At 40.4% G+C, this 14,170-nt stretch overlaps 1 protein-coding gene across 2 annotated transcripts in view; it reads left to right on the top strand.

Annotated features, from left to right (window-relative positions):
• TANC1 (tetratricopeptide repeat, ankyrin repeat and coiled-coil containing 1) overlaps positions 1-14,170 on the top strand; it is a 3,647,153-nt gene that overhangs the window by 2,504,141 nt on the left and 1,128,842 nt on the right. For both annotated transcript variants that reach the window (XM_044074752.1, XM_044074753.1), the window contains exon 13: positions 5,061-5,209. In XM_044074752.1, the coding sequence (XP_043930687.1) occupies positions 5,061-5,209 (149 nt within the window). The remainder of the gene's footprint in view (positions 1-5,060; positions 5,210-14,170) is intronic.

The raw sequence follows: 14,170 nt of genomic DNA, 5'->3' as shown, positions 1-14,170 counted from the left end.
GCTCGTATACCCTTTGTCTAAGTTTACGCTCCGTTTTGCCTATATAAAACGCCTCACAGGATTGACATAAGGCTGCATAAGTTACTGCTTGAGTTTCACAATTAAATCTAGAATTAATGTGATACTTAATGCCATTAATAACACAGCTGTTTGTTACTAAGATGTTTTTACATTGGGCACAGCAACCGCATTTAAACATACCCTTAATTCTAGAATGTGTATGACACATTTCATTCTTTTTTTCAAGTATGTTTTTAAGATTTAAACCTCGTTTATAGGTTAGTTTAGGTTTATTACCTAAAACTCTAAACAATGCTTCATTGCCATTTATAAAAGCCCAATTTTTGTATAATATGTATCTTATCTTATCATAATCTGTCGAAAAAGTGTGCAAAAAGCTAATGTTAAATGACAACTTATTTACATCAGTTGCCAAAGTATTGTTTGGCTCACCCATAAAATTAACACTAGTTTCAACTAACATCTCATTGGAATTATGCTCTAGTTGGTGACGAGGGCTTAGTAATGGAAGATAGAAACCAGTGTCTCTTTTATGTTGTATTTCATGTCTAACAGCTGAAATTAAATAGTTAGGATAGCCCCTATTCAAAAACATCTCTTCTAATAAGTTACATTCTTGTTCAAACTGAATGTCATCAGAGACCATTCTTGCTGCTCTCACCATTTGGCCTTTAATAACTGCTCGTTTCTGATGGTGAGGATGGCAGCTGGTGTAATGCAAAATGATGTTAGAATAGGTAGGCTTGCATTACACCAGCTGCCATCCTCACCATCAGAAACGAGCAGTTATTAAAGGCCAAATGGTGAGAGCAGCAAGAATGGTCTCTGATGACATTCAGTTTGAACAAGAATGTAACTTATTAGAAGAGATGTTTTTGAATAGGGGCTATCCTAACTATTTAATTTCAGCTGTTAGACATGAAATACAACATAAAAGAGACACTGGTTTCTATCTTCCATTACTAAGCCCTCGTCACCAACTAGAGCATAATTCCAATGAGATGTTAGTTGAAACTAGTGTTAATTTTATGGGTGAGCCAAACAATACTTTGGCAACTGATGTAAATAAGTTGTCATTTAACATTAGCTTTTTGCACACTTTTTCGACAGATTATGATAAGATAAGATACATATTATACAAAAATTGGGCTTTTATAAATGGCAATGAAGCATTGTTTAGAGTTTTAGGTAATAAACCTAAACTAACCTATAAACGAGGTTTAAATCTTAAAAACATACTTGAAAAAAAGAATGAAATATGTCATACACATTCTAGAATTAAGGGTATGTTTAAATGCGGTTGCTGTGCCCAATGTAAAAACATCTTAGTAACAAACAGCTGTGTTATTAATGGCATTAAGTATCACATTAATTCTAGATTTAATTGTGAAACTCAAGCAGTAACTTATGCAGCCTTATGTCAATCCTGTGAGGCGTTTTATATAGGCAAAACGGAGCGTAAACTTAGACAAAGGGTATACGAGCATTGCTACGCTATCAAAAACAAAGATTGTAACAATGCTCTTGCAAAGCATATCTCTGTCAATCCAACACATTCTTTTAAATTTCTTATTTTGCAGAAAAGAATGAATGATATTAGAGGCGGTCCTTGGCAGGTTAAGTTAGAAATAGATGAGCTCAAATGGCAGATTTTGACTAACGCCCAAGTGTTTCCATAGTTAAATGAAGCACTTTCTATTAAATGTGTATTAAATTTATTGTCTCTTAATAGATGATGATTTTTCATTATTTAATATATAATAATTTTTTAATATTTAATATTATTTACTTATTTATTATACTAAGGTAATTTATATTCTAGTATTTACTTGTTTTTGTTGTTTGATTTTGTAGTATTCAATGTGCTTCAGGATCTAAAACAAAACAAAGCAAGCTGTTTTTAAGGGCATTCGACTTTAAAAGTTAATTGATTTTTTAATTGAATGGCTTATTTAAATGTCTGTTTGATATTTTTTACTGTTTTGTCTGAAGAAGGCTCGGAAAGGTCCGAGCCGAAAGCGCTTACATTAAAACAGTTTTATCTCCTTATTGCTGCCAGCTTTATTGTTCTCAGTTTTACCAAGTTTGTTTGTTTTTGGAAGTATTCTTTTTGTTGTTGTTATGGCTACTGAGAACGGAGCTGAATCGCAGCTTTTATTTGAAGAAAATGAGAACTCCCTACAAGGAAGTTCAAATATTAACAGTTCGCGGCAGGAAGACGCTATCGGAAACCTGACTGCGCTTGTCCAAGTGCTTCTCGGACGAGTTGAAGCACTTTCACAGAAAGTGGATGCCTCAGCTTGTGGAGGTAACTATCGCGTTACCACTAACCTACCAAATACTGCCAGTCTAAATGGACTTTTATCCAACAATGGTTCACCGACGTTTAGAGAAACAGGATTACCTGCAAGTTACGCTTCTAAGGCTGTTCCAGTTTCAGTCCGTAACACGCTCGTTGGAACTGCTGATAGTATTCAGCCTGGTCAAGGTAACCCTACTAATGTTTTACCTAATGGAACTGGTTCAGACCATAATTCTTTTGGCTTAGCTAACAGCAATGAAGTACAGTCCAATCTTCCGTCTATGACAACGTTTTTTAAGAATGACAATTTTTTCAATGATTCTTCTAATCATCGCCTTTCTAGGGCAGATCCTAATGACTCTCAGCCTAATAATAACTTATTAACTTTGATTGACGAACTTGATGGTAAAATGTTTAAATGTAGGAAACTTCAACTTGAAGTTTCCTACCTTCAGGAATGCATCAGTAAGAACATTGTGCCTAAGGGTCTTCGTCAATGGCGATATCCGGCAGGTCTTCAGGCCGGATCACCATTTCATCATGAACTTATACAACTTTTTGATCGTCAAGCGTTGGAATTTTTGAAAGCCCTTATCAATTATTATAATTTAGAAATTACTTCTTATAAATCCGACTTGGACATTCTGGACCAAGTGATTAAAAATCATTCGGATTTTATTAGATATAAATTTGAATATTGTCGTGTATACACAAGTATTGACACAGCAATTGACAAACTCTTGCTCACTAAAAAGAAGAAATTAGCAAGAGATGTACAAGCATATTCTAAAGGCCAGGCTTACCCTGACCCTCCTAACAACCGCTCTAACACTAACACTGTTTTTTTAGTGGATAACTTAACCCCACCAAATAATGACACTAATAATGGTTCATCTGATACGGATGTCATTCTTTCAAATGAACCTTTGCGACGAAGTGAAAGACTATTGAATCGCAATAATAATACCAGTGGCATTAGTGAAGAAAACAATCCGGGTTTTCAGGTGAGGGCGAACCCCGCGTCCAGCAATGGTCGGAAGAACAACAACTGGAAACCATCGAGAAATACCAAACGTCAACGCAGGAGATGATGAATAGCAAGCCTGATGATATTCCAAATCTAAAAATTGCTATTTCATCTAAAGGCGACTTTAAGATCTTTAATTATACCAGTGTTGATGTGGATATATCCGGAGGGTTACATTTCAGATGCTCTAGTTAAACAGTAAAAAAAAAAAAATTACGAGTTTGACTCATAGTTTGCACTCCAGTGGTATTAGTTAGGTTTTTTTTTTGTTTGTTTGAAATTCTATTTAAGTAGGGAATAGTCTGTCTTTTCATAATGTTTGAGTATAATTTTGTAAACTCGTCTTTTCAGTTAATGTTGGATGCCCTATGGCTTTGAATGTTTCTTTCTGCTTTAATAGCTTAAAAAAAGTGATAATTCCATAGTTAGTAAGCCAACACTTAGCATAAATTTGCATTTCTAATATGTAGAAGCAGATTTTCTTTCCCCTTCACTTTATGTATAATATAACGTTGTGACCTACATGAGAACATTAAGACTACAGCATTTTTAGGGTTTTGGACTAGAGAAATATGTTAATTGCTTTTGATTTTTTTTAATTCTAATTTAGTTGTTCCTACTTATTGCAAAATAGGCATGTAGTCAGCGATGACAGAAAATAACATGCTGTATAGTAGCATAGGAACTGTGTTTTTCCTTTATAAACATTACAAAAAAAAAAAAAAAAAAAACAGAAAACGATATATTAAGAAAGTAGTCTGTCTGTCTAACATAAAAGGACAATGACTGTTGACCAGCCAGCCTAGGTTCAGCTAGCAGTGTGTGAGCTAGGGCAGGGGGAAAGAGAGGGAGTGACTGTTGCAGTTCACCCATACTGCAAGGAAGGAGGCAGTTCAAGTGACGGCACTGGTGACCCCTGACAGAGGCCAGGAAGGCTGTACCAGGTTTCACTAGGTAAGCATGTGTACTTGTAACTGCCAGAAACATATGCAGGGCAGCCAGGAGCAGTACATACATGGCAACAGACTCGTGGGTCTAAAGCAGTTCACTTTAGGTGGTACATACCACACTCCGATGTGGGAGGGTTCAGCCAGGATACAAAAACCCCATTGTAAATATCTTAGGATTGTGTTGCTGTAGCAGGAGACTAGTCTATTTTCCAGGGGCCAAAATTTTGGGAGATATCTTCATTCCTGGTGCCCCCTATAGTGATGACTGTAGTCTGGAGGAGTAAGTCTGATTTGTTAATGGCATAAACCCACTAAGTACATTTTTGTCTGGTTAAGTGAATTGCTCAGATTCATGCATTCACTTTGGCCTGAGAGGAGGTTCCCTACTTTGACGTATGCTGATGATCAGGTTGCTGTGTCTGGAGCCAGAAAAAAAGAGGAAAAAACGGTTTTAAAAAATAAGTGTCATTTGAGAAGGAACAGAAGAGGTTAGTTTGAATCTCAGGCAGTTAAGCACTACAGTGGATACTGTAATATGTGTGTTCAGGTTATATCACACTGAAGACACTTGCTTAAAAGTTTCTGTTTTGCACCACACTTTCCTGCCTTAGAAGCAGTGGCAATTGAAGTACACTTAGGTTTGAGAACTGTTGTCATTGTGCACCAGTACAGAATAACTCTGAATTCTGACTTTACATAGGCTTATCTCTTATTTTCTTTTCTTTTGAAAAAGTAATTTTGTGTTTTAATGTTTTATTAGGTGGTGATAGCCAAGAGCTGCCACTCAGCCAGTCACCTCAGCCAGTCTATTCAGCAAGTAGTGCCAACACATTAAAGAGTGGAAGCTGCTTAGATACCCCTGAACTTCAGAAGCAAAGAGAAGAAGCAGTGAAGAGAATTGCATCAAAGGTATGTCTTCTAAATGATTTGCGTTTTAGATACTAGTGGAGTGCAGCACATTTTGAAGAACAGAGTGAAAAGTAGAGAATTCCTACAACAGCTGCTATGTGACAAGATTCTTTGCACACCTGAGGTGTGGAGCAGTCTATATTTTATAGCAAGCATTTTGTATTAAAGGTACTGTTAAAGTTAGAAGTTGAACTATAATTTGGAAAAGGTGATAAAGCTACTATACAGTTGATCCATAGGAAGATTTTTTTCAACGATATGTCTAGTGGATTGTTGCCACATCAGGAGCCGGTTCTACCTGACAAGGTCGACGATTGAAAAGATCGACAGCCATTTAAACATGACGATATGCACGAAAACTCATAAAACCGAACGTGCATATAACCGACACTGCAAAACCTCGACAATAACACAGCAGAGTAATAAATATGCATATCAGTAAAATAACATTTGTATGACACCACAATACCATGGTAAATTGTCTGTCCAGAAAATTATTTCCAAATATAACATATAATATTACCTCCGTGAATGCATATGGTTTACATAATCTACCTACAAATGAATTGTCATAAATGCCATTCTAGAGATAAAAGTACGTAAACATGTAGGCATAATTAGCAATTAATCACCAAAGAATGCTCTTAAATAGTTGTGTTATTGGGCGTTCGTTGTTCTATGCAATTCAGTTTGTAAATGTTTTGAACTTACTAAACTTTGTGTGTCTCGGACGGAAAACACAATTGAGGCATTGCATACCACGTTAAAATGCTTGCTCGGTGATAGCGGGATGGATTTTAGGTATTTGCTCCACATATTGAGACGTAAACAAGACCGGGTAGATGACGTGACACTGCGAATTTGTACAGGATATATACCGTCAACTAGAAAGAGAAAACTAGTACTTGGGCAATATTAGTTTCAGACGGTTATAGGAAATATGGGACATTATTCTAACGTAGACTTTCTCAGAACTATTTCAACACTGTTAAGGATGTGAACGATAAAGTTTAGAATGCTTTAATTGTTTTTTGATGTACACTTGAAAGATTTGAGTAGTATAAACATGTCTAGAAATGTACATTATATATCATTTCTGCACTGGCATGGAGTAGTGTTGCTCGGCATAAAAAGGGTTTTGTGTTTATTTTGTGGTGTAATGGTGGAACAGGTGTACGATGACTGCAAACATGTCGGTTGTGTACATAAACATGCTGTGGATGTCTACATATTGCACTGAGTGTTGTCGAGCATACTATGCAGATTTGTCGAACATATGCTAGTCGGTAATTCCAACTATCGGTTATTTGGTTTGTCGGTGTTGTCGTGTCGGTCATGTTGTTGTCGGTTATATGGCTTCTCGACGTTGTCAGGTAGAACCCAGGAGCCATATGTTGTGGTAACATATTCATATGATAAGCAGTGTGTCACTTCTCCATTTCATTTCTGTCATGTCACTAGTTATAATAGCTGCACAGTTTCATTACTTTAGAAAAGATTTCTAATTTGTGTACGTTCTGAGTTCATCTTACATTTTTTTTCAGCTTTATTTGCCAGCATGTAAATATTTCAAAGTTGTCAATGGTAACTCCAAATTTCTATTGAAGAACTACATAGTTGATGCATTTCCACCTCTTCATACCCTGCTTTATTTTTTTGACTTTTCACCGTTGTAATGCAGGTGCCAAGTATCCTTGGGTCCTGGCATTTTTGTTGCTTTGGGTACTGAGTATGCATGGTTTAAAAAAAAAAGAAAAAAAAAATACTTGGGTAATTTTTTGATAGTCTGGGATGAATATGTACATTTTTTATGTTAACTAAATGTTACCTTGTGATATCAAAAAGGTGACCAACTTGAACTCAGAAACATGATTTTAATGCTGCAAGTCATCTTGTGGATAGTGCAGCGGTAGCCATTGTTGCCTCACACCAAGAGGTTCTCCGGTTTGATTCTCGGCTTGGATGTCTTCTCTGCAGAATCTGAATGTCCTCCCTGCATTCATGTGGGTTTCCTCCCACATTACAAAGACATGCATCTGGAGCATTCCCCCCCCCCCCCCAGGCCGCCACTGAAAATTGGCTTTGTTCCAAGTCGGACTTTCCCGGTTAACAAATGTTAAATAACTAAATAAATCTTAGTCTTTTTTCTGGGGCATATGCATGGTAGCAGTGATGTGTGTGTGTGTCTGTCTTTATGCACACATATGTCTGTCTTTGTCAGGCACTTCATGTGTTACTGTACTGCAGCTCAGGTTTTGCCCTGGAAGTGAAAGACACTCCTTCCTTATTTAATGATTGGAGTTCTGCATTATGGGAATTAGGTCATTTTTGTGGACATTGATATACTTGAAGCATTGTGGAATTTAGTCAACTTCCAACAGTATTTGTGTGTACCTCCAAAAAAAGAGTTATTTTATGTCTGGGTATGATTTGTGTGCAAATAGAGTATTTTAGAGTTGGCACTTGATCACATTCTGACATTTCAGGTGCACCTTGTCAGAATGGGTTGTTTTTTTGGATAAGTTATCTGTGTGAAACATACGGTTTAGAGTTTCAGCCACTTGGTAACAAGCAAACAATTTCAGCGGTATAAAGGGATAATTTTGTATGACTGTGTTTGTGTAAAACGAAATTAAGCATTTCACATACAAGTAAATTAATCTCAGGTTTTTAGACAGTTTCTTCTGATTAAGAACAAGTGACAGATATAGCATGCTAGGAAGGAATTAGTCTCATAGAACAGCGTTTGTGAAAGGAGCTGAAAGCATTTTTACATATTTTATATTTAAGCACTCTCTCACTTGTTCACAGTCAAAGGAGTTGTACCCTTTCAAAGAAAGAGTCTTAGAGGATAGTCTTGTGTATACAAAGAGTTGAAATACAACCCCCCAAAAAAACAAAACAAAAAAAAAATTGCGTGGTGTTTCACGTGGATTTTTCAGACTGCAGTTACCGTCTGAGCTGAGTAACTATGTATTTTTTTTAAATAGTTTTCATGTAGTGTTAACATCTTTTCTGCATGTCGAAGTTAGTAATAATGTCTCAGTTGTGTAATTTTAGGAGAGGCCTGAGAATGATTCCTGACAATACTCGTATATTCTGCAACTATCTGCACTGATAGAGCAATAAAACTCTCATGCAAAAGAGAGTAAAATCCCATGAGTGGAGGAGTTCCCTGGTCAGCCTCAGTAAGAAGCTGAGATCCCTTATAAGATCCTCCAAAGCTAGCTACGAAAATAAAATCGCCACTGATTCTAGGGACAACGACAAAGCATTCTATAGCTATGTCAAGAATCTCAATGGCAACACCCAGATCTGCTCTGAGTTGCAGCACAACGGCATGAAAATTACAGAACCAACTGATATTGCCAATGTCCTGGCAGATAGGTTAAGTGCTAAAGTTACCCCCCCCCCCCACACTCCCTAAAGGGGCCCCTATCTATACAGGAAGAATGCAGAGTCCCTGTAATCACAACTATACAGGTAAAAGCTGCATTCTCTAAAGCCAGAAACACAGCATCCATGGGACCGGACAACATCCCATGCTGCATTTTACACAAACTTCATAATGAACTGGCTCCCCACCTAAGCACCATGTTCAGTCATAGTCTCACATCAGGCTTTGTGCCCACTGAATGGCGCACAGCAACAGTTATCACACTCCACAAAGGGGGAGCCACCACTGATCCCAGGAACTATCGCCCTATTAGCCTAATGAGCCTGGTCTGTAAGGCCATGGAATTTATCATCATGGAACTCATAAACAAAGACATTGGTAACCTCCAAACTCTGGACCTCACCCAGTTCGGGTTTGTGAAAGGCAGATCATGCCTCTTTTTGAGGCAGTCACCAAAGATGTAGACGAGGGTAAGGTGGTTCACCCAACCTATCTTGACCTCGCCAAGTCTTTCGACACCATCCCCCTTTCTGGAATTATAGCTAAACTAACTAAACTAGGTATAAATCCCTACATCACAAGATGGGTTGCCAGTTGGTTCACTGTGACAGATCCCACACTGTAAAAGTTGCAGACTCCAAATCTGACTTCAAACCAGTGACATGTGGAGTACCACAGGGATGTTCTTCTTGTTTCACTGTTGCAGTCATCACATTTGGGTTATCTGCCTGCAGGTAGCCCTCAGCCAAGCCTGTATACCAGAGTCTTCGGATTCCTGCGTCGGATGCTGTCTCTTCTTCTATGACGTCAGGTCGTCAGGGGTATAAAACATGCAGCCAACGCCATTACATCAGTTTTACTTGCCGTGCGGTGCCCTAAGCAGAAGCAGTTTGTAAGTGCCGGTCGGCCGACTACTGAAATTTTCATTTTCGAGTTTCAGACCTGAAGTCTTCAAAAAAGATAAGTACCCTGTTGGGGATCCTTTTTCTTGCTCCAACCAATGTCAGTAAACGTTAACTGCCTTACCTGTGGAAAGCAAATACCTCATAAAGATTTTCATTCGTACTGCATCCCCTGCTTAGGCCCAGACCATGACATCCGTCACTGTCAGTTTTGTGCCTTGTTCAACCCCCGAACTATTCGTCATTGGGCTATCTTTGCAGAAAATTATTTTCGTACTCTGTCTCAGTACTCCGAAATGGCTTAGTTAAGCCATCCGACTACCGATCTTCCGAAAAAACATAAGGATAAAGACAGAGACAGACCGCATAGGTCCAAAACTGCCGACAATGCTTTCATTAAGCTAGTCGCCAGTCCGCCAGTACTCAGTGAGGCACTTTCACAGCCCCTGATACCCGCTACATCAGATTCGCAGGCCTCTACTGATACCCATTCGGTGTCCGGTATGCCGTGAGATGCTTCTTTGACTATGGAACCTGCGGATGTCTCTACCTCGGATGGGTCGGGAGCCGCTGTGCAGGCACCGGCTTCTGAGGGTGTATTCAAGCCTACAGACTTGCATTTTAAACAGACACTATCGTCTTCATCCAGGCCTAAAACTCGCACCATGCTTTGAAAACCAACGTCCAAACTGCAGGCTCAAGCCCATATGCCTTAAAAACAAATGCATAGAATGGCTGAAGACCTTATTACCTTAGTTAGGGGAAGCCAGCCTTCCCCCTCTAAGAGACCTAAAACTGATTTTCCTTCTAATTCTTCTGATCAGGAATCTGATATTTCTGTTCCTTCTTATTGCCAGGATTTGCCCTTATCTACCTTTGAGGATTCTGATGCAGAGGAGTCCATTCCCTCTGCTTCCTTTCCAGAAGATTTTTCTTTTGGTGAAACCTTGCACACTCTTAGGGAGCATTTCTGATGGGAAAGCCAGGATTACTCTGACTCCAAAAAGAGGCTTAGAGAATTCTTACTCCTTCCTCAACACAGGCCTTTAGCTAGCCCTCCTGTTCTGGACATTGTAGATGATGCTTTCTTGGAATCTAGGCATTCCCCAGACACTTTGCCTCCAGCTCCCAGAAAATCTGACAGGTATTACAGAGTACATGACTCTCACAAGGTCCTCTTCAAGAATCCTACTGCGGATCCAGAGACCATTTCCCAAGGACCAAAAGGCATTAAGGCTCCTGCTGCCAAAAATCCTACCCCTTCTGATAGAGATTCTAGAGCCTTAGACAGATGTGGAAAGAAGGTATACACTTCTGCTACTTTGGCCATTAGGGCTTTAAATTGCCAGTTTCATATCTTAAAGTATCAGTAGCATATTATGGGACTACTTAAACAGAAAATGATGTTGATTCCTGACTGTGCTTAACACAAAGAATTACAGGATTTAATGCATTCTGCAGAACAAGTTGGTAAACATACTTTGCAATGTGGTTTTAACACTTTAGAAACATCTTGCAGGGCTGCTGTCACTAGGTCTGTACTTTGAAGGCATGCTTGGCTTAAGGAGCAAAATTTGCCAGATAATGTTAAAGCTAAATTACTGGATGCTCCCTTAAAGCAAGACCACCTTTTTGGCAACAAAGCAGAAGTCGTCCTCAAGGGTGGAGGAAAAAGCTAAATCTATGCAAACTGTTAAAGATTTCCTACAAGTACAGCCTCCCAGATTTAGTAGGCATTGGCCTTCAAAGAATTGGTCATTTCCAGTCTCTTCCAGGCCTTCCCAGTCCAAACCCAGGAACAGAAGAACACCTAGGTTACAATCTCAGGCTGCGCACAGGCCTAAGCAGTGGGGGCTCCCACTTCCAAAGCAGGGAGTAGTAAGCCACCCCCCTACAGAAAAATGCACAATGACTTAACCTTAACCCTTCCAAGGCCTGCTCAACTGCCTGCTCCCTCAGGACGAAAGCTCACCCTGCATGCAAAAAACTTGGAACTCATTACCCAGACAAATGGGGTTTGAACATAGTTTCCCAAGGATACAGATTCCACTTCCACACACTACCAACCCGAAACAGTTGGCCAGACCTACCCCCAAATCAGTGGGCGGAGGCCCAACAGCAGGCTCTCTCCCTTCTAAGTATCAGGGCTATTCAACCTGTCCCAGCAGAACAAAGGGGACAAGGTTTTTATTGAAGACTATTCCTGGTAACCAGAAAAAGCAGCTCCTGACTTCCTATCCTGGACCTCTGTATTCTAAACACCTTTCTGGTAATCCCAAAATTCAAAATGCTAACACTTCAACAGCTTCTTCCTGTGCTAGACAAAGATGCCTGGCTTGCAACCTTAGACTTAAAGGAAGCTTATTTGCACATTCCAATAAGGGAATCTTGCAGGAAATAACTACGCTTCAGTACAGGCTCCATGCACTTTTAGTTCTCTGCACTTACCTTTGGCTTATCTTCTGCACCCAGAGTATTCACAAATTGTCTAGCTCCAGCCACTGCATTTTGCATGCAGAGAAATATTCAAATGTACCTATACTTGGACGATTGTCTGATTCAGGCAGAAAGCCATGACTTGCTACTACATCTGGCATTTGTAAAGAAACTTCTAACCTCACTGGGCTACACCATAAACTAAAAGAAATCTCACCTAGTCCCCTGCCAACAGATTGTATTCCTGGGAGCAAGCTTGAACACAACTTCCCAGATGGTTTCCTCACTCCGGAGAAACAAGTTTATTTGACAACCTACTTCAAACTATTTGCCACAAACCCCCAGCTATCTGCAAGGAAAATTTTGCAAGCCCTGGGGTTCATGGCCTCTTGCATTCTACTAATTCCATATGCAAGACTGCATATGAGGAAACTACAATGGTATCTAAAAAGCCTATGGTGTCCACATTCTCAGGACCTGGAATCAATGGCTCCTATCATTCCTTGTATAAAGACAGAGTTCCTTTGGTGGGCAGAGGCCTGCTACCACAACAAGGGGCTCCCTTTCACTCTACTCCTGCTGCTCAAACCCTACCAACAGATGCATCAGACTATGCATGGGGGGCTCACTTGGCAGGGCAGTGCATTCAGGGCAAATGGAACCCGAGTCAGATGCACCTGCATATCAATCAGAAAGAAATGTTAGCTGTACAGAATTCCCGGACAGCCTTCAAAGACCACATTCTTCCAAGACAACTATTGGTAAAGACAGACAACACCATAGTTATGTGGTACATAAACAAGCAGGGGGGAACCCATTTGTACCCTCTCTGTAGACTGCTTTGTGGAACACAGCCTTGAGCTACCAAGTGCACCTACAAGCTCAATTCCTGCCAGGCAAGTTAAATTCACTGGCAGACGACTTAAGCAGAAATCTCATGGACCCACACGAATGGAAACTAGAACCAACAATATTCAACCTCTAGAGGAACAAATGGGGGACTCCAGAGGTAGACCTGTTTGCCTCCCCTCAGAACTACCAATTGGACAAATACTGCACAAGGACTCCCCACAGTCAAGCTTGGAAAGTGGATGCCATGTCCTTTACCTGGGAAAGCCTCTCGGTTTATGCCTTTCCCCCTCTGCCTCTCCTCTCAAAGGTTCTGCTAAAGATCAAACAGGACAAACCAAGGACAATACTGATTGCACCGGACTGGCCTTGCCAGCACTGGTACCCCCTCTTGTGCAGTGTGACACTGCTGGAACCATGGCACCTGCCTCAGACCCCTTCCCTGCTATCCCAGCAGGTTAGCCAGATTCTGCACCCTCAGCTTCAGACCCTGAACCTTGCAGCCTGGCTAATTCCTTGAGCTCTCCGATAGCATCCCTCAGTAAGCAGGTGCTAGATGTCATTCTGGAGGCAGGGAGGCCTAGTACTAGAAAATCCTATGCTGAAAAGTGGAAAAGATTCTGTGCCTGGAGCCAGACCCTGGATGGGCACAACGGTGCCCAGCTTACCTCATATTCTTCAGTACTTAACAGAAATGCTCCACAAGGGCCTATCCTTCTCGTCAAATAAAATTCATGCCTCAGCCATTTCAGCACATTATAATACTGAGCCACCCCTTTTCTCTCACCCCCTGCTAAAACAGTTCCTTAGAGGGGCCAACATTTTAAGACTCCCAGGAGAGCCCCCATTCCAGCCTGAGACTTTAACTTTGTATTGGAAAAGCTCACCCCCCCCCCCCCCTTTGAGCCAGTTGCAACAGCAGAGAGTTGAAATTCCTTTCTTGGAAAACAGCCTTCCTTCTAGCCATCACTTCAGTAAGAAGAGTGTCTGAATTACAGGCCCTCATGACAGTGGAACCCTTCATTATCTTCCATGCAGACAGGGTTTCCCTCAGGACCAATCCTTCCTTTATGCCCAAGGTGGTGTCTAGTGTGGCACTAAATCAGTCCATTCATTTGCCTACTTTTTTCCCCTAATCCACAAAACAAAGGGGAATGAATACTGCACTCTCTGGATGTGCACAGACAACTTAGATTTTATTTGGACAGGACTAAGCCTCTCAGAAAATCTGAACAGCTGCTAGTTGGCTTTGCTGCAGGGGCAGAGGGGAAGGCCATTTCAAAGCAAACCATTTCCAAATGGATAGCCCATTGTATTCATTTCTGCAACAAGTACCATGGAAAACATACCCCACAGGGGATAAGATCACATTCCACC

This window comes from Protopterus annectens, chromosome 6.part0 (assembly GCF_019279795.1).
Source record: "Protopterus annectens isolate FY-2018-M chromosome 6.part0, PAN1.0, whole genome shotgun sequence".
Classification (NCBI taxonomy): Eukaryota; Metazoa; Chordata; order Ceratodontiformes; family Protopteridae; genus Protopterus; species Protopterus annectens.
This window is presented reverse-complemented; position numbering and strand designations above follow the sequence as displayed.